This window comes from Cylas formicarius, unplaced genomic scaffold (assembly GCF_029955315.1).
Source record: "Cylas formicarius isolate icCylForm1 unplaced genomic scaffold, icCylForm1.1 PGA_scaffold_7__23_contigs__length_41026272, whole genome shotgun sequence".
Classification (NCBI taxonomy): Eukaryota; Metazoa; Arthropoda; class Insecta; order Coleoptera; family Brentidae; genus Cylas; species Cylas formicarius.
The window spans coordinates 39920670-39942268 of NW_026844352.1; the positions used below are offsets into that span (position 1 = coordinate 39920670).

The window sequence follows — 21599 nt, forward strand, 5'->3', positions numbered from 1 at the left end:
GATACGCAGCAAAAGTAGCCTGTACCATGAAATAATAGCCATAGTCCATTAACATTCTACGTATCGCGAAAGTAGTTGTGAATTGAGCCTTAGCAAATATTTTTCCATCTCGAATTAAATAAGACCAATCCCAGTTCGATACGTTGATAGTTCTGTGCAGTGGTTGTGCTCAGTACGTGTTACATTTGTTGCAGTGCTTCTCAAACGTTTTCTGCAGTAAATCGGAGACGAAAGTTTGCCGTCTCTCTCTCTTCTATGATAAAAATGGCCGCCGTTGACAGCGCCGCCACGCCTGGCGACGGCAGCGCCGCTACCGTACACCCGCGGAAACAATCGCCAGTCCATATTTGTATCCGTGGTGACAGCCGCACGTCTTGGTTTGCACCTTCTGCGCACACGGAACCCTTTGCAATTCAAATTTTTAGCTATGTACGATTTATCCTACTTAATTGAACGCGCAGCAATAACGTACCATAAATTAACAGTTTTTTTTTTGGTTAGTTTAACGATCGTAAATGTCGCTTGCTGTCAAAAGTCTGTTGTCATTGCGCGTTGACTAAATCTATTTCGATCGTTTTCGATATCGAACGTGTCACAGTAAAAACCGCGACACCATAACCTCTCTGGCTTCGACGCCGAAGGCGCCATCTGTCGATCGCGAACGCATCGATCCGCAAGCCGCTACCGACCAAGTGCAGACGTACGTAGTATCGGTCGTTTCGCACAAAAAGAGAACACACTATTAAGTGTTTTTCCGCCGTATTCGTGCGTGGTAACAAATTTTCGTGGTTCGAGAAATAGCAGCGGTACGCCATTGTTGCAGTCGCGTTGGGTTTCGGTCTCTGCGGATTTTTTCCGCCGAATTTTAACGGTACGAACCTGTCTAAATCTAACTTTCCGATTTTCGGCGATCTCCCAGCGGGTTTTACGTCTACGTGGATGCACATAATCGCGGCGGCTATGGACAAGCGGGTGGCGAAAATCGAGTGACAGTTTCTAGGCGAGCGATCGAATGTTTTTCCGACGTAAACAAGATGTTTGTTTGATTTTTTGAAGGATAACCTTAAAATGGACGAAGTTGTCGGCGTTCAGACAGGTAGTGTATATTTGCTTATTTCGACGCGCTCTGGCTAAAACGAATACCGTTCCAGATAAAATCGCAACCTACGAGAATTCCAGGACAAAGCGGTCATTGGTCGACGGGGACGACTCGAATAATGGTACCCTTTCGATTGTGTTGTTTTTGCTTTGCGATTTGTATTTTTCGTTTTAGATCGCGAGTATGCGACGGCCGGGTTTTACGTCCGCGAAAAAACCGCCCAGAAAGGTTCGGACGGCGAGTATACATTCCAGAAATCCGTTTCAAAAATTCGCTTTTTAGATACCACCCTAAACAATGCGGGAACGGACGTTGAAGATAACAATAAATCCGAATCTCCGAGTATATTAGAGAATGGCGTTGGCGACGTTAATAACGGCGGCACCCTGAAGATCGCTGATCCGGAAAAATCCAGTATGGACGCGGCAGAGCCCGATCCAGGCACTCCGGATGCAAATGCCTGCGGCGATAGCCGTACCTCCGATAAGGAGGGTGCGTCCGACAGTGCCGAAGCGACAGCCGATGCTGATAGTGAAAAAGCCGCTGTTGACGCGGAATTGCTGGAAAAAGACGACCCTTCCCATTCGGTTAACCTCAAAGAAGTGACTGCTTCGGGTGTCGGAAAAGAGTCAGTTTGTGAACCGGGCAGTGAAGTGGAAACGTGTGATGAAAAAAGCGAAGAAGTTGACTCCAAGGAGGTGGAGGACAAAAGTTCGTGTGATAAAGGAGAATTGGCAGGGGTCGATGCTATCGCGATAAAGAAAACCGACGACTCTGAGGTTATGGAAGGTGAATCGGGTAGCAGGAAGAAGAATTCCTCGATTTTGAAGGAGCATCTGACCAAGTCTTCCGGTTCGCGCGGTAAGGGAGTAGTTTTTGGTTTTGTTCCGCGCCAAATGAATTTGCGAACGTTTTTAGACGACGGGGAAGCGGAAGAAGATATGGAAATGGAATTGGATCCGTCCCTGCTTTGTCCCGATATATCGATGGATGTGGACGAGGCTCCGGTTATCACCAACGGTAAGGTGTTGCCTGGACATTGGGGAACTAAATTATAAATGGGATTGTTTAAGATAACGCGGCTAATGAAGGAAACGCGAGCCCCCTGCCCTACGAAGCCACCTTTTCCACGCTAGTTGATGAAGTTACCGGAGCAGAAGGTAGGAATATGATGATCTTTATTTATTAACAATGCCCTGAAGTTGCGTAATGTCAAATTTAATGTGTTAATGAACTCATGACGGTTCATTTGGTGCCCTAAGAGCATGTAGAGGCAGAGTTTCCTTGATAATATTTTTCAATTTTATGTGGGCGTACATTTTCTGTCATCGAACGGCACTTTTAGTTGTTGATATTGTGAATCTTCATATAAATATCATGTTTTATTTTGTGAAGAGTCTGTTGGTATTAGCAAACGTTCATAATGTGGTCATCTTTTAAGATTTATATACAGCATAACCCAGAGGAAAGGTCACTTTTAAGGTTTTTTTTTCTATTCGATTTTATCTTTTTTATATTAAATGGTCCTTCTGCCCATTTTTTCGCATTTTCTGTGACTTAATTGACAGAATTTAGTGATTTACTGCCTAGTATTTTTAATTATATTTTTAACAGATACCATCTGTTTTCTATGGACGAGACATGAAATGGAAAGTCTTGGAAAAGTCCCGAAATAGGTCTAAAATTGTTTTTTTTTTTTTGTTACACCATAAAATATATTTATTTTTTGGTTTCTTGGCATGGAGTTGTGGTTATCAAACCGAAAAACCAAAATATTACCTTTATTGACGTTTCGGTCTTGCGTGACCTTCCTCAGAATAAAGGACGGTGAAATAAAAAAGAATATATGATTTTATTTTTATTTTATACACTTCCTCGTTTAGCCTTCAGTTTTTGCATATTAATTATTTGTTAATTGTTAATTAATTAACAATTTTCAACTAAAGACAATAAAAAAATGAACAACATTGTTATATACATATAGGTAACAAAAAAGAAGAAAGCCTCGAGTTAGAATTATGGTTTTCTTGGTTATGTAGTCCGTCGTAAATACAAAATTATTAGTAGTATTAAAAAAACAAAAAGATACACCGAAATTCTCTCCCGGAAAAGTGTGATATATTAATAAATAAAAATGTTGAAATTGTGAATCTTCATGAAATGTTGAAATTATACTTTTTATTTATTTTTTTCAAAATTTTGTTTCTTTTTTTCTCATTAGTTAAAATTCATAAGCGAAGTCAAATAGGAAAAAGCGTGAATTCCCAAGTGAATTCCCAAACGTTTAACTCTATTTACAGCATTACCGAGAGGAAAGGTCACTTTTAGGTTTTTTTTCCCCATTTAATTTAATTTAATTTTTAAATCCAAAGTCTTGGAAAAGTCCTGAAATAGGACTAAAATTATAACAATAATCCTTTTTTATTTTTTTCTTAAACCATAAAATGTTTATTTTTTGTTTCTTGGGATGCAGATCTGGCTGTCAAACTGGAAAAACCAAAATAATAATTTTATTGACGTATCGGTGCTGTGTGACCCTCCACAGAGTAAAGAAAGGATGGTGACATAAAAACAATCAATAATAATAATAATATATAACGAAAGAAGTATAAATGTAGTGGGGGGAATTTTTAAGACTAATAGTAATGATTTATTATCGGAACTGCTATTTTTTAGTTGCAAATTAGCTAGTGAAAGATATATGATATATGGACATGATCAAACATAAAAAAACAAATTATAGTTTTTAATACTCAATTTTTATATTTTTTCTTAAGGAACAACCTATATATTATTTTATATTTAAAAAAAGTCTAGTTAGGATAAAAATGTATGAATATATTTTTCAGGCTTTCTCCTCTTCTTTCAATTTTGTTTGGTCGTAATTCTTGTTCTGCATCATCGTAGCTCTTTTATTCTCAGGTTTTGGAAATGGTTTTTCCATGCATCCGGCAGTTCCTATTAGATTCTATATTCTATATTCTAGATCCTTCAAGAAACGCATTAACAAACATAAAAGAGCATTTAAAAACAATACTCTCAATTCTAATTAAGCTACACACTTAAACACAGAAAAACACATTTTTGACGACAATTTTGATATTTTACATACAGCCACAAAAAGTAGAAAATTAAATTTATTGGAAGATTAACAAAATTCAAATGTATTGCTTAACGATCAATTAGATTTAAATATCTCTCCATTATTAAACTTAAATTCTCACAATAACATTAAGGTTTCATTGTCAATTTTCGGTGTATATAGTAGCAGGTAGTTTGTAAATATTACATTTGGTGAAGACAGACACGGTGCTGTCGAAACAATTGTCATGTGAATATATATAATTTCTTAAAAATCCGAAGTTTTAGTTCTTATTTATTTGTTAAATGGATTTTCATCAAGTAAAAGCCAACCTCACTTCAATATATAGGACGTTCTTGTTTTTTTAGTGATTTTCGACCTGACCGCAGAAGAAATGGCGTTAAGGTCTCAGATGTACGGCAAAGGTAAAAGTTGTAACACCGACGCCGTTTTTTTTTTTTATTATCCGAACTGGTAAATCCTGCAGACAATCCTGTGCAGAACACAAAAATCCACTGCACCGCTTGCAACGTCCACCTGGGCAGCGCCTTAAACGGCCAGAACAACCGGTTCGTGCACCCTCTGCTGAAGGTGTTGATCTGCAAGAACTGCTACCATTTTTATACGAGCGGCGAGTTCGAAAAAGACGAAGACGGCAGCGAACTCTATTGCAGGTGGTGCGGCCAGGGCGGGGAAGTACTCTGCTGTTCCTCCTGCGAGTTCGTCTTCTGCAAGGTAAGCCATCGTGGTAAATGATTTTCATGTGATGCTGTTTGTCCTATCTCTGCGACGCGAGTGGTTTTTTGTAAATATTCCTATCATTATTATTAAGCTTATTACACCGACTTCATGAAGTGTAATAACTTATGCGAAGGTCAGTTCAGCTTTTCCGCTAGCTGAAGGCAGTTGTAAGGTCACTATATAAAAAGAATGATAAATAAAAGATAGACAGTTATAGTGACCTTGATTTCAGTTTTTAAATAAGAGCACCAACTTATTTGAGGCTCAGTTCGGCTTTTCCGGTAGCTCTGAAGAAGGTAGCTGTGAGGCCAATAAATAAAAAGAATGACGAAGAAAGGATAGACAGTTATAGTGACCTTGCTTTCAGTTTTTAAATACGTGCAGCAACATATTTGAAGTTCAGTTCGGCGTTTTCGCTAGCTCTGAAAAAGGCGTTTGAAAGGTCAATATATCAATAGAATGATAAACAAAAGATAGACAGTTATAGTGATCTTGCTTTCATTTTTTTTTAATTTATAAAAAGCTAGACTAGACTAGACGTATTAAGTTTCTAAGCAAATGCAATAACTTATTTGACCATCAGTTTTGGCTTTTCCAGTGGCTGTGAAAAAGGCAGTTGTAAGGCCAATTAATAAAAAGAATGACGAAGAAAGGATAGACAGTTATAGTGACCTTGCTTTCAGTTTTTAAATAAGTGCAACAATATATTTGAGGTTCAGTTCGGCCTTTTCGCTAGCTCTGATAAAGGCATTTTAAAGGTCAATATATCAATAGAATGATAAACAAAAGATAGACAGTTATAGTGATCTTGCTTTCAGTTTTTTTTAATTTATAAAAAGCTAGACTAGACTAGACGTATTAAGTTTCTAAGCAAATGCAATAACTTATTTGAGCATCAGTTTTGGTTTTTCCAGTAACTGTGAAAAAGGCAGTTGTAAGGCCAATAAATAAAAAGAATGACGAAGAAAGGATAGACAGTTATAGTGTCCTTGCTTTCAGTTTTTACATAAGTGCAGCAATATATTTGAGGTTCAGTTCGGCTTTTTCGCTAGCTCTGATAAAGGCATTTAAAAGGTCACTATATAAAAAGAATGATAAATAAAAGATAGACAGTTATAGTGACCTTGATTTCAGTTTTTAAATAAGAGCACCAACTTATTTGAGGCTCAGTTCGGCTTTTCCGGTAGCTCTGAAGAATGTAGCTGTGAGGCCAATAAATAAAAAGAATGACGAAGAAAGGATAGACAGTTATAGTGACCTTGCTTTCAGTTTTTAAATACGTGCAGCAACATATTTGAAGTTCAGTTCGGCGTTTTCGCTAGCTCTGAAAAAGGCATTTGAAAGGTCAATATATCAATAGAATGATAAACAAAAGATAGACAGTTATAGTGATCTTGCTTTCATTTTTTTTTAATTTATAAAAAGCTAGACTAGACTAGACGTATTAAGTTTCTAAGCAAATGCAATAACTTATTTGACCATCAGTTTTGGCTTTTCCAGTGGCTGTGAAAAAGGCAGTTGTAATTCCAATTAATAAAAAGAATGACGAAGAAAGGATAGACAGTTATAGTGACCTTGCTTTCAGTTTTTAAATAAGTGCAACAATATATTTGAGGTTCAGTTCGGCCTTTTCGCTAGCTCTGATAAAGGCATTTTAAAGGTCAATATATCAATAGAATGATAAACAAAAGATAGACAGTTATAGTGATCTTGCTTTCATTTTTTTTTAATTTATAAAAAGCTAGACTAGACTAGACGTATTAAGTTTCTAAGCAAATGCAATAACTTATTTGACCATCAGTTTTGGCTTTTCCAGTGGCTGTGAAAAAGGCAGTTGTAAGGCCAATTAATAAAAAGAATGACGAAGAAAGGATAGACAGTTATAGTGACCTTGCTTTCAGTTTTTAAATAAGTGCAACAATATATTTGAGGTTCAGTTCGGCCTTTTCGCTAGCTCTGATAAAGGCATTTTAAAGGTCAATATATCAATAGAATGATAAACAAAAGATAGACAGTTATAGTGATCTTGCTTTCATTTTTTTTTAATTTATAAAAAGCTAGACTAGACTAGACGTATTAAGTTTCTAAGCAAATGCAATAACTTATTTGACCATCAGTTTTGGCTTTTCCAGTGGCTGTGAAAAAGGCAGTTGTAAGGCCAATTAATAAAAAGAATGACGAAGAAAGGATAGACAGTTATAGTGACCTTGCTTTCAGTTTTTAAATAAGTGCAACAATATATTTGAGGTTCAGTTCGGCCTTTTCGCTAGCTCTGATAAAGGCATTTTAAAGGTCAATATATCAATAGAATGATAAACAAAAGATAGACAGTTATAGTGATCTTGCTTTCATTTTTTTTTAATTTATAAAAAGCTAGACTAGACTAGACGTATTAAGTTTCTAAGCAAATGCAATAACTTATTTGACCATCAGTTTTGGCTTTTCCAGTGGCTGTGAAAAAGGCAGTTGTAAGGCCAATTAATAAAAAGAATGACGAAGAAAGGATAGACAGTTATAGTGACCTTGCTTTCAGTTTTTAAATAAGTGCAACAATATATTTGAGGTTCAGTTCGGCCTTTTCGCTAGCTCTGATAAAGGCATTTTAAAGGTCAATATATAAAAAAAAAGATAAACAAAAGATAGACAGTTATAGTGACCTTGCTTTCAGTTTTTAAATAAGAGCACCAACTTATTTGAGGCTCATTTCGGCGTTTTCGCTAGCTCTGCAATAACTTATTTGACCATCAGTTTTGGCTTTTCCTGTGGCTGTGAAAAAGGCAGTTGTAAGGCCAATAAATAAAAAGAATGACGAAGAAAGGATAGACAGTTATAGTGACCTTGCTTTGAGGTTCAGTTCGGCGTTTTCGCTAGCTCTGAAAAATGCATTTGAAAGGTTAATATATAAAAAAAAGATAAACAAAAAATAGACAGTTATAGTGATCTTGCTTTCGTTTTTTTTTTTTAATTTATAAAAAGCTCGTTACACTAGACATATTAAGTTTGTAAACAAGTGCAACAAGTTATTTGAGCATCAGTTTTGGAAAAAAAGTTTCATACAAAAGTTTCCTGGACTCTCCTGAAGATTTAAAATATTATAATTTTGTTGATACAGGGTGTCCCAAAAATGTCTCCCCCCGACATCGTCATTTTAAATGGAACCCCCTTTATATTTAGACATTTCTGGAATAATTGGTTAAAATAAAGGTCACTTTCTAAAGAAATTCCTATTCGAATTTTGCATAGTTTGGGCAGAATTTTTTTTTTCATTTTTTGATTGTTCGATATAAAATTGTGTTGTGACGCTATCCATCCAGGTATTGCAATGAAAATTGAACCACAGACTGATGAGATGATGCACTACTCAATCAGTGTGACAGATGCGCCTCAGCTTATACAGGGTGTCCCAAATAGGTGGTACCGTTCTGGCGAATTCAATTTACAAAATCTCAAGATTTTCAAATGTAACACACTATATTTTTATTCAGATATCAATTCTAGAACAAAAAATAAGGTGAGTTTGTAATTTATCTTATATTTAAATTTTACGTACTTTTTGAGATATTCGAAGTTTAAGATAACAATGCCCACATTAGGTCACTTGTTGGCAATAATAGATATGTTTTGAATAGCAAAAACATGATACTACTTCTTTTATAGAAGATATGATACTTCAGAATAAAACCTATTGCTAACAATACAGGGTGTCCATTAATACGCGGAAATTTAAAAAAAAAATCGACTGTATACTACACACTGTAACAGATCTTAAAAATTTTTAATAAATAATAATATAAAAAAAATAGAATAAAATAAATAAATTCCTAATTATATTTTCATAACCGCTACTGCTGGCGCAAATTTTGTCAGTACTAAAATTTTTTACTAAATCTAAGATTCCTTAATATTTAATCCTCCTTAGTGCTTAACGATTTATTGAAAAATCTAAACTTACATATAATTCATAAATTATATAAAAAATGAACTGAAAAATTCTATTTTTAAAATATGGTCCAATATACCAGACATACTAATCTGGTGGGGGGGCCTAGGACGGTACACAATTTTTCAAATTTTTACATAACTTTTTTATTCAAAAAAAAATTTTTTTTGCTACCTTAACATTTCCTTTCTTATAGTTAATTATCTACCTTGAATGAAAATACCTTATAACAAAAATAAATAAATAAAGTTTATAGGCTCACTAAACGAGGTAGCAAATTTGAAAAAACCAATCTATAAAACAAAAAATGAACTAAAAAGAGTTCGTTAATTTGTTCCATAAAGTCTAGTTAAAAATGTCCCTCTTAAAATGCTCGTTTCATCTGGCGTCAAAATAACAAAGAAATATCGAAATATTTATAAATGTAGTTGGCTATGACATCACAATTTTATTTTTTGACGCATTAAGGTATAAACAAACTTTGACATTTCTGATTGTTTTTGTTGTATTTTTAAAAGAAGTAGTATCGTGTCTTTGATATTTAAAAACTACCTAATATTGCCAACAAGTGACCTAATGTGAGCAGCTTTAAATTCAAATTCAAATGACATTTGATAAATGCACGGTGTTGCCGAAACAGCTGTCATTTAAATATATTTATGTGAAAATCTGAACAACGTTTGTTCTTATTTAACTATTATAAATTACCTTATTTTTGTTAATCGAATTCGCCAAAGCGGTACCACCTGTTGGAGACACCCTGTATAAGCTGAGGCGCATCTGTCAAACCGATTGAGTGGTGCATCATCTCATTAGTCTGTGGTTAAATTTTCATTGCAATACCTTTATCAGTAGCGTCACAACACAATTTTTGTATGGGGCGTAAACTATGCAAAATTCGAATAAGAATTTCTCAAGAAAGTGACCTTTGTTTTAATAAAGGATTCCGAAAATGTCGACACATAGGGTGTTCCATTTAAAATAACAAAGTTGATGTCGCGAAGACACTTTTTTGGAACACCCCGTATCAACAAAATTACAAACAATATTTTAAATCTTTAGGAGAATCCGAGCAATTTTTGTACGAAACTTTTTTTCGTATCTCCCATAAGAAGCTGGTTACGTTTTTGCTTTATTATTTTGTGTCTCAGAGGTGCATCAAGAACAATTTCGGCCTGAAACGGTTCAAAGAGATCCGGAACAGCGACGACTGGAACTGCTATCGATGCCAACCGACCCAGTTGGCCAGATTGAGGGCCTCTTGTGCCGAATTCATCGACTATTACCGCACGGAGCTCGCGTAAGTTATCGCCAGCGTTAATTATCTATTTTTTATCATTTAGCATATATAAATAAATATATATATATATATATATATATATATATATATATATATATATATATATATATATATATATATATATATATATATATATATATATATATATATATATATATATATATATATATATATATATATATATATATATATATATATATATATATATATATATATATATATATAAATATATTTGAATCTTCTGTGAATATCTTAGTTACGCCTAGGAATATAAAATAATTTGTATTTATTTATTTTCCATGCTTATTTCTAGCTTTCTTTAAAAAGCATTAAAAAAGCGGATTAATAACGAAATTAAGGCGTCTAGTGCTAATTAAAAAAAAATCTGTTTGTTCTTAACCGGTGAAAAAACATAAAAAATTAGTTCGGATTTCGGATTCTGTCGATCTTTGTAGTGCTGCTCGCGGGGGTCATTTCGGAGCGATTGTCGGTCCAGTATTCAGAATTTTAATTTAATGAATAAGCAGAGCAGAAAAATATCGTGGCGTCTTTATTTAATAACTATTTTTTATATCATACGAAAAATATCGTTAGTTCTTGGTTCGTTGGTCTGAGTTTTATTTGGGATGTTAATGACCAGAGTTTTTATATATATTTCTTTGTATGGAGGATGGGCTGTTGCATATTTAAAAAAAAAAGTAAAAGCAAGAAGTCTTGGATCAGATGGCATACCAACGTTTTTATTAAAAAGAGGATCGGGTTTGATAATGGGTCCGCTAACATTCTTATTGCATCTATCTTTTCTAAGTGGCACATCGTGTCTAAAAAGAAACAGAGTCGTGCCCTTTTTTAAATAGTTTTTCGAAAGGGTTTGAGTACGCTTTCTTAGACAGACCCAAACTATAAGGTTTCATAATTATCAGAATCCACGTGATAATTTTAATGTATGTTTAGGCAATGACGTCATCGCAAGTAGGGATCCTGTGAGGGTTCTGGGTGAATGTTTCAACTGGAAGTCTCATTGTGATACAATTATTTCAACTCTAAATGTATATGTGGTGTAAATTATTGGTATTTTTGGCTGAAAATCGAATATTAAGGAGTCTTGCGCATATTTCCAAGTTTACATCTTGTAGGGGTTTGTTTGCCCAATACAAAATTCTCCCACTGGCGAGTCTATCTACGCAAAGAGATGGGTGTCCCTCAAGGTTCAGTTTTGGCCCCGTACTCTTGTAAATTGTATCTTGAAACTTTTACCTGATACGTCGTTTTTTGTGATGTACGCTTATGATGATATTTACTTGGTATTGTCGTGTGAAAATGACGATGACCTCTCACAGAAGTGCTGATGACGTGGTTTGGATAAATTCATCTATATTTCAACGCAAGCAAAACCCAAACTATAAGGTTTCATAATTATCAGAATCCACGTGATAATTTTAATGTATGTGTAGGCAATGACGTCGTCGCAAGTAGGGATCCTGTGAGGGTTCTGGGTGAATGTTTCAACTGGAAGTCTCATTGTCATACTCCTATTTCACATAGTGTAAATTATTGGTATTGTTGGTTCAAGATCGAATATTAAGGGGTCTTGCGCATACAAGACGCCGAGGTCACTTGATTATTTTTTACAATCTGCCATTGGAGTTTAGAGACAAAAGTTTAAAATATTTTTGTTATCCAAAACATTTTATAATCTAGAATCTAGAATTCTTTTTTGTGCGGATCTTTTTTTTTATACGTCGTATACAATTTTGTAGTCGTCTTCGTTAAAATAAATATTATTAATTTTATTAACAAATATTCAAATCTTCTCGATTTCTCCCGCGCAGAGCTTAATCGAAACCGATGACTGAACGGGGTCATTGGCGAAATGAGAGAAATCCAGGAAATAAATTGTTTGTTCGAAAAAAAAAAAACTTAATTTTTTTATTTAGGCGTGTGTCGTCTCTCGCCGAAAAGATGCCCGAACTGATGACGACCGACTACACGGGGTGCAACGTTGTGTGCAATAGTAAAACGCAAAAAAAAGAGAACGGAAAACCGTCACAGGAACCGAGAAAACGGAAGAGGAAAGACTCGTCCGACGATCCGGACTACCGTCCTGTCGTAGAGGAAGAACCGCCTCGCAAAGTAACTAAAGTTTCTTTTTTTTGATGACTATAAAGTAAACGGTCTACTTTTGGTTAGACGTTTCGTTTGAAAACAGAAAAATAAGAGTCAGCGGGCATCAAAAAAACAAAGCAGTGCTCATTTTTTAAAATTTAAGAAAGAAAGAAACATGTCTATACAAAACTTCCCTAATAACGAAGGACAACTGAAAACTATAATAAAAATAAATAGTAACATTCGTAAAATGATAATAAATGAATAAATAATAAAATATGTATTGTACAATAATACATAAAATAAGAAATAAAAAAATGTAAGTATAAATTGCAGTGATAGTTTTTAAAAATTCCGTATTTTTTTGAAAACCCTCTTCTGGTTTCTCCCAAAACGGCCAATTCAGAGACAGTAATAATGAAATTTAAATTTGCACTAATATGAATCGTTAAAAAAAATTGCCAAATTTAAAGACTATAATAAAAATAAATAATAAAATTGAAATAAATAATGTTTGTGCAGTATAAAAAATAATGAGTTACAAAATGTAGCATATGAAATGAATAAAGGAAAGTTCATTAATAGATGGCTATCTTCCGAAACAGCCAATTCAGAGAGGCTAATAATAAAATTTAAATTTGCAATAACAAACAAAAATATAACTAAAAAATATGCATATACAATATAAAGAAAAATAAATAATAATGATTGATAAAATATAACATAATATAATATATAAGATAAATAAAAAAAAAAAACATGTATAAGTTGCAGTGATGGGTTTTAAAAATTCCGTATTTCAGTTTTTAACGGACCTCGAATCGCTTCTAAATTTCGTTAAAAGTGTTTTTTAAACTCTCTTAGTTATGCTTAAAATTTAAATTTGCAATAACAGGGATCACTAAAAAAATTTGCCACCTTAAAGTCTAATAAAAATAATAAAATGTAACTACATAATAAATATATACAATATAAAGAAAAATAGTAAAAACGAATAATATTTAAAATATATTCTTATTCCTCTGTGTAGTGGTGAATTTGGCACGCCACTGATTTCCTTTAAAAAAAGAACCAATTGCGGATTTAATCCCATTTTTTTTAGTCGTCTCGCTTAAAAAATAAGAACTAATTGCTCTGCATATGCTGTCATATTAGCGATATTGTTATGACCACGCAGAAAAGAGGTTTTTATTTTCTCAAGAAAAAACTGTACATCAGATTGAAAAAAAATAAGAAATTAAATTTCTCTAGAAAATCATCCTGCTGGCTTCTTCTGAACTGAACCGAAACAATTTCAGTTAAGCTCTGAAACAACCAGCAGGATGATTGGCAGGAGGAACCCAGAGGTTTTGTAAATAGTATTGCAGTGGCCTCTGGAATTTTCTTTGGAAAAAAAAGTAATATTGCGTTTTTTTTCCCGTTTAGAGGCTAAATCCGGTCGTCGCGCCCACCACCCCGATCCAAATAGCTCCCCGGCCCGCCATCATGGTCGCTAGACCGATAGCGACCGCGGTGAACGCGACGCTCGTCAACAAGGGCCAACAACCTGGAACGTCCGGTCAGGTATTCCGCGTTGGTAACACCACTTTCCGGACCAAGACTCCCGTTTCCGGAGGTCCGGGTTACACGGTGACCCGTCCCAATCTCCAGGCCGGGCCTCGGATCGCCGGTCCCGGTTACATCAAGATCCTGCCGCATCGTATGACGTCACCGCGTGCCCAGATCGGGTACGAACCCTTACTTTTATTTATTTATTTTATAACGCTGGTTTCCACGGAAATTTCTTATTAAGTGGGTAATATTTTCTGAAAATAAATAAGAACTAAAAGTTCAGATTTTCACGAAATAAGACATTTAATAAACAATTGTCATGGCATAATATATAATTTCCTGAAAATCTGAACTTTTAGTTCTTATTTATTTTGTTAAATGGATTTTCATCAAGTAAAAGCCACCTCAGTTCAATATTTTCTGAAGGTGAGACGAATCGAAATGCTTTTTTACTCCAAATAGGAGGGGGGGGGTTGTTTTGGGAAATAAATATCGATAACTCCCGAATCACTTGATGGATTTTAACGAAATTGGTGTCGTTGAAAGGGGCGTTTCCTGGGCTATCGAATGCGCCGCGAGCGAGATGCTTCCCGACGAGTACCCCGCCACCAGGTGGCGTTTTAGGACGTTGAAAAAAATTTTTCCCCGATTTTTGTAAACTTTTGGTATTGGTGAGGGGTATGTCCGTTGTTGGTCGGCCTTGCGTTCTCTCAAACCTTAAGTGTTCCATCACAAAATGCACTTCACCAAAATCTTCCAATAATTTTTTTTTTTTTTTTGGAACACTCGATATTTTATAAGCAAATTTGATTCCGCTTGTGATGAGCTTCTCAAAAATGTATAACGGTATTGGGGGTTATTTGTATAAATGACCTCACGAAATGATTTTTTAAAGGTAGCCCTTAGAAAAAGGATTTCTTAAATATCTAAAATTCCTAAAAAAAAACTTATTTATTCCTGACAACGCTTTGCATAATGACTTTTATCCTTTGCATGAATTGGTTTAATATTAATATTTTATTTGTAACATTTCACGTTGCTTTGTGACCTATGTATTATTAAAAAAGATAAACCAATTAACCAAAAGCAAAAAAAAAAACTGTTCAAAATGTTAACCATTTTCTCGCGAACTTTCTCCCAAAACCAAAATTTAAACATTAACATTTAAACTCTAACATACGTTTTACCATTGAGTTGGGTCATTGTATTTACAGAAAACCTACCGCACACAGACCAAGACCGATAGCTTAATGCATGGTCACATCGCCATCCTGCCGAAAAATCATAGATTATCAACTCTCTTGTTGTTAGTCATTGAACGCAGAATTAAAACACCTTACCTCTGGTCTTCTCTCTAATTATTTACACATTAGAGATATTAAGCGTTCCATCACAAAATACACTTCATTACAACCTTACAATAGCAATGAGGTCGAAAGCAATCCTACACTTGCCACTGTTGTCCATCCTTACATTCAAAACATCACTATCAAAAGTTCTAAAGAAATATAACGTCACAACCAGATTTGCCACTCGTCCAAAAATCTCTCAACATCTTCGATCCGCCAAAGGCAATATTCCATCTGAGATGCCAGGAGTTTATAGCATTCAACTAGGTTCAGGAAATAGCCTTAAGACACATAAACTCATCAACAGTTGCAGAATACAATGACGAAACCAGACATAAAATTTTATTCGATAAAACTAAAACTAGAGTCTATAGAAATCTATAAGCAACCTAGTAATCTTAACGGCTCTACCAATATGGGAATCAGTCATCCGAGACGGTGTTTGTGCCACTCAGTTAGCTCCTCCCGCCCTCAAACAATATATAAGCAGGTACAGAGTGAAATATTGGCCAGTTTCAGTCAAGCTCTGAGGCAGTCAACGTTAGCAAGCGCGATCCAGAAGTTTTGTAAAAAGAAAAATGTTATTCTAAATTTTCTCCTTCGTTGACACATTTTTCAACAAGGAGCAGATGTTTTTTCTACTTCACCCTTCTAATTAATTCCTTTGCCCCGGAACTATGTTGTAATAAAACGTTGATAATTACTAATTAAGACCAATAGCAAACTGGGAAAACATCCGTTATAAATCCTAGGCGTTATGTTATGTTTAAGCTTTGATATATAGGTGATCAATCTATCTAATGGGCAAATTCACTACATTCACAAATACACCAACTTAAATTAATATAACTGTTTCCCTTATCTTCTCTTCTTGTCGGTTAACATCTGAACAGAATATCTCGTATGTTTTACAACACTCGGGTCTTAAAAAGTTGTAAAAGCGGTATATCGTTTGGTGAGCTGTACTCGCGTCAATCGGTGGTGACGTTTGAAGTTTTCGCGGAAACCAACCGATAAAATCGCGAGTTAAATGTGGCGTTTATACCGAAAACGGTTCCGACAGTGGTACCGCAGCCGTCCCGGGCGCCGGCCGACCGAAATTAACACCCGGAGTTCGACCGACGCAACCGATAAGGGCGGGGCTCGTTCAACTCGCGCCCGCCATGAAGCACGAGTGGTTCGAGAAGACCGTGAGGGCGGCGGCCCGGGTCAACTCGAACCTCTCCTATACGCTGACGCAACTGAACAGGCAGCAGTCGCAGGCCACGAACGTAGAGGCTCTCGCGGTCGTCCACAACAAGTTACAGGAGGTTCTGAGCACCTCCATCAACTCCCTGATCCAAGTCCGGAAGAATCTGAGGACGGAGTTTATCGCGGGCATCAAAAACTTCAAGTTTCCGACGAAACCGGCGGCGGCGGCCGTCCCCGCCCCTTCCGCCCAGTCTTCCGATCCGATTACGATTAAAGATGACGACGACGTCATTTTCGTCAGCGCTCCAGCGACGACCGTCACTCAGACCAATCCTCCGCCTGTAAGTTTTTTTTTTTTTAAGAAACTTATATACAGAATACTGCAATTGCAAATCTCCCGGGTTCTGTTGGTCAATGGTAAATAGCGATTTTAGGTATGGTCCGTCCATAGATATAAGAAAGTGACCAATTGCTTCTGAATGGGATTATCCAAGGGTGGTCATTAACATACAATGTAACAAGATTATTATCTAAAGTTTCGGAATTTAAATTCAGGTAAAATTGTGATCCGTAATAGAAAATAATTTTATACCTTCCTGTGTTTAATGTTCTTTGGTTTGGTATACTACTTAGTTTTAGTTTATAAGTAATCGTTCTTATTTCGTGTGTAATACAGTGTGTGTTGAATCGTGTGCGAATTATGCAAAATATGTGCGAGTCTAGTGTGTCTCAGGAGATGCTCCCGCCCAAATGTAGAAACGACCATTCTATTGAGACTAAAGAAATTATAAACAATGTTTATTTGACTCTCATTGAATGTGGTGCCAGCAAGCAAGGATCTTTAGAAGAAACGGTCACATTGACGAAAATTCCAACATCAACTGTATGGAAAAGGGTTGGGTTGACTCAACTGATAAGTGATAAACGCGCCATCAAAAAGAGGTAAAAGAATAACTATTTTGCATGCTGGCTCTGGATTCCAAATGGACTTTCTCTGTCGGCGAAAAATATTAAAGATTTTTCTCCGGATTACCATGAAGACACCACCGCTGATTTATTTGAAAGTTGGTTTAAAAACAAACTAGTTTCAAACATTCCTCCTAATAGCGTCATTGTATTGGAGAATGCAAGTTATCACAGTAGACAGTTCCCCTTCCTCATGTGACACAAAGGCAACAAACCAAAACTACATGTATAATAACGACATTTATTTTCACGAAGATTATACCAAAAAGCAATTAATTGACGCTTGAACCTACAAAAGGAATACGTCTGTGATAATTATGCAAAAAATCTAGGGCATACAGTTTTAAGGCTTCCACCTTACCACTGTATATTTAATCCCGTTGAACATGTTTGGCACCAACTGAAATCTGCCATTCGTCGTAACAATGTTTTCCCCGTGTTAACTCCAAGGTCCTCAAACTTCGCAAAGTTGGGCAAATTCTGTTAAACATATAGAAATATAGAAAAAGCAGAACAGTCGTATATCTATATTGCAAATAATATAGAACAAATAATAATTAGAACAGGCGATAGTGATGCTGATATATTATGTGAATAATTTTAAGTAATTTAAGTAGGAAATAAAAATAATTTGTAATTTTATTTTAGATTTAAACATAAATACATACATGAATAAATAAATATTGTTTAATATCTTTCCTAACAAAACCCCAAATAATTAAATTCTAAGCAAAGTACGGACCTGTTCGGCCATATTTCGTTCTTACAGCTTGCCCGGGTCTTTCCTTAATTCGTATCAGTTAGTCACTTTCTTATATCTATGAACAGACTTTACCGCTCAGTATAATTCTTCCACCTAGCACAGGGTACCCTCCGCCTGTAAGCGTTTTTTTTAAAACACTTTTTTCTATAAAAAAAAGAGGTTTAATACCGATCATCGAGTTTATAAAAAAATATTAAATCATTATAATCGATATGATTCTTATACCCAGAGAAGAAAAAGATTTTATAATTTTCTATAATTTATAACTTATTGCGTGATGCCATGTGACTTAACGAAGTCAGGTAAGACGGTGAATTTTATGTCACCTTGTGAGGATATAATTTTAGTTAGAAATGTCAATTTTTTTTTTCAAAAAATTTCCGCAGGTTACTATAATACTGCTGGCTTCCGTATTCCTAAACTGAATCTGAATCTAGGAGAAGGTATTTTGTAATAACCTGACGAGTTAATTTTAATTAACACTTTTTTCTATAAAAAAAAGGGGTTTAACACCGAACATCGATTTTATACCAAATTATTAAATATAATTTATTATTATTTATAACTTATACTTATTCCGTAATGCGTAACTAAAACAGGTGACGTAAGTGACGTAACTAAAACAGAAAAAGAGAAGTTTGAAAAATTTTGACAGGCACTTGTTGCATAATTTCTTATCAATGTCTTCTTTTGAGTATATAATTTTAGTTATGGTTAGTTGTGGTTTTATCATGTGTTAATTCATTACAACGTATTTTATACTGCGATGAGCGTTTTGTACTTTTGTACAATTTTTCGTGTCGAATTTATGCCAAAGTTAAATAAACTTTTTTGTTAAAATCATAACTGACATTTTGGTAAATATGTTTGCTGCATTGTCATCTTTAAAAAATCTAAACCAAAAAACCCTCTTGATTAACATTTTAATTATTAAAGAAAAACTCAAATTACTGAAACGTTTAAAACGTTAAATTAAATTTTGTTTTAAATTCGTTTTAAAATTTTTCATTTTTTTTTTCTTAATGATAATACACATCTAAACCTAATAGTTTTTCCATTATTTCCACTTTTCTAAGAAAGTGTCGAAATAGCGCCATTATATTCAACAGAATTTGAATTAGAAGCTACAGGGTAGTCAAAATAAATGAATATTCTTGGATTATTGAAAAATCTCGTTGATGGTTTAATGTATCAAGAGGCATTATTTAGTGTACCAGAATTTTTTACAAATACACCAGTGGCGGAGATACGGAATTTTACCTCTCTATTTTGGCAGACATTAATGGTACGCTACTGATTTCTCTTAAAATAAAAACCCTATCTTCTATTAATAATTGTTAATACATTAATAACAATCTTTTTTTTTAAGTAGAACATATACCTTAAAGTGTTATTACAGATATTAAGAAAATAAATTTTATTTCATTTTTATTATCGAGTATCTCAACAGTTAAAGTGTAAGTTTTATTTTTAAAATAATTATTGATTCTCGGTTATTATTTTTTCTGAAAGACCTGCAACTTTTATTAGTATGTCATATACCTATTCCTAATACTTCTTCTTAAAAAAATGTACGTTTTATTCGTCACGCTTTTTTTTAGCCACCCAGTATACTTCAAATTAAATTTAAATTGCGCATCCTAACGATTTATACATCTTTCCTGTCTACCATTTTCTCATAACTTAAAGTTTTATTTATTTATTTATCACGGCACTTGGAAATTAGTGTCTTTGTTATAGAGGCTACACCGTGCTTGTAAATTTCTAATTTATTTATTAATTAAAACATAAACAATGCCTATGGCCGAGACGTTATATTTCGAAACACACCGTACACCTTTTTTTTACAGCTGATTTTGTCACCGAACGTTACCCTGACGAACGTCAAACGAGGGCAGGGAATAGGGAATTCCCCGACCCTAACCCTAGTGCCTACAACTACTTTGACAGCCGTCAGCAAGAGTCCTAGCCCTGCGCCTCCGCCACTTCGTGGCGGTTACCTGAAGGTCAAATCGTTCTCCGCCCTACAGAACGTGTCGTCGGATTGTATCACTATACCGGACGATCCGCCCACCAAAATACTGGACGAGAAAACCGGAATGGTGAAGGACGTGGACGCGATGGGAAAAAAGACCGACGCGGCCGTTGTTTCGGAAAAACAGACGGACGCGGCGGCGAATACGTCGGAAAACAAGGCGGAAAATGTTACGGAACACGAGATTAGTCCGCGTCAAGACGGACCGCAAAATGACGGCCCGGAAGTGCCGGATTTCAGTAGTTTTTCTTACAATATAAACGACCCGCCGTCGCCCATCGTCAAAAGGATGTTGGCGGCGATAGTGCAGGTGCAAAAGTCGCGAGCAGTCGAAGAAATAATTCGTGCGAAAGAGAAATTGAATAGTTAAAACGCCCCGCGCAAAACGATATTCTTTCCTTAAGTCTTTTGTTAATAAAATGTACAGCGAAAGGTTGGTTTTTCATTTTCGCCTCGCAAATGACAGGTTCAGAAGTGGGAACGACTCTATCATTTGTGTTTTAAATTGTTGTTCGGTCAAAACCGTCAAGCGATTGAGGTAAACATAATTATCTTAAGTATTTATGCAAGAAAGTGAATTATCTGTCCAAAAGTACTGATTAAAAGTTACCAAAAAATCAAGTCTTAAGTACTAATCAGTTTTTTAATTCAACATTTTTATTTTACAATTTTATAATTAACAACCCGATATTCAAAAAACTACGGAAAGGTGTAGACGGTCCGAAAAAAATCTCGCTTCACGAATGATGAACAAAAAATATCGTGAAAGGTTCAGAAGTGCGAACGGGTCTATCAGTTGTTTTTTAAATTTTCTGGTCCTAATCTCATTGTTGCGTCAAAACTGCCAAACCGTTGAGGTAAATATAATTTTCATAATGTATTTTGATAGGAAATTGTTAAAAAAAGCACTGATTCAAAATTTTCCTTAGTGGCTCCGTGTCCAAGAGATCAAATTTTAAGCAGTAATGAGTTGTTTGGTTTAGTTTTTTCATTTTAGAATTTTGTAATTAACTACACAAAATACAAAAAAGGGCTGTAAGAACTTCGTAAGAAATTTAAAAACAACTAGATTTGGGATTAACGTAGGGTTTTGGTCTTGACGTAGTGAAAAATTTGTGGAACTATGATATGACTTTCACTCTTATCGCTTTCACAATGGTTATATCATGAATAGTTGAAGACCTTAAAATACGTAAAAATAACAAGTTTATTTCGACGGGCACTCGGACAAAAATTTGGTCGAAGTTACAGAAAAATATGATTATGATATGATTGAGACATTTTGTTACGAACGCTTGACCACAGTCCACTGAACGCGTATTTTTGCACAGAATCATCCTCTTCTTTTTTAATGGACAGGTTTACACTCGACGCGCACTCATCCACCGATATCCATTGAAAAGCACAGAACCGAAAGTTTTAAATTCGCTAACCATAAATGTAGGTTGAATACGTAAAATTCATATGACGTCACAG

At 35.0% G+C, this 21599-nt stretch overlaps 1 protein-coding gene across 1 annotated transcript; it reads left to right on the forward strand.

Annotated features, from left to right (window-relative positions):
* The first annotated feature begins 740 nt into the window (after positions 1 to 740).
* On the forward strand, positions 741 to 20548 carry LOC132705017 (uncharacterized). The gene is made up of 13 exons (XM_060675419.1): positions 741 to 1096; positions 1152 to 1220; positions 1274 to 1327; positions 1382 to 1960; positions 2018 to 2119; positions 2173 to 2259; positions 4550 to 4606; positions 4669 to 4916; positions 10014 to 10162; positions 12100 to 12295; positions 13694 to 13995; positions 16232 to 16700; positions 19939 to 20548. Exons 1-13 carry the CDS (start codon positions 1069 to 1071, stop codon positions 20491 to 20493), a joined length of 2895 nt encoding a protein of 964 aa, XP_060531402.1. The 5' UTR covers positions 741 to 1068; the 3' UTR covers positions 20494 to 20548.
* Positions 20549 to 21599: the final 1051 nt, after the last annotated feature.

Excerpts from the sequence above, each read along its gene's own strand:
- LOC132705017 (XM_060675419.1), top strand. The coding sequence starts at position 1,069 with ATGGACGAAGTTGTCGGCGTTCAGACAG. Across the intron at positions 1,328-1,381 it reads CGAAAAAACCGCCCAGAAAG|ATACCACCCTAAACAATGCG; the intron begins GTTCGGACGGCG and ends TTCGCTTTTTAG. Across the intron at positions 1,961-2,017 it reads CAAGTCTTCCGGTTCGCGCG|ACGACGGGGAAGCGGAAGAA; the intron begins GTAAGGGAGTAG and ends GAACGTTTTTAG.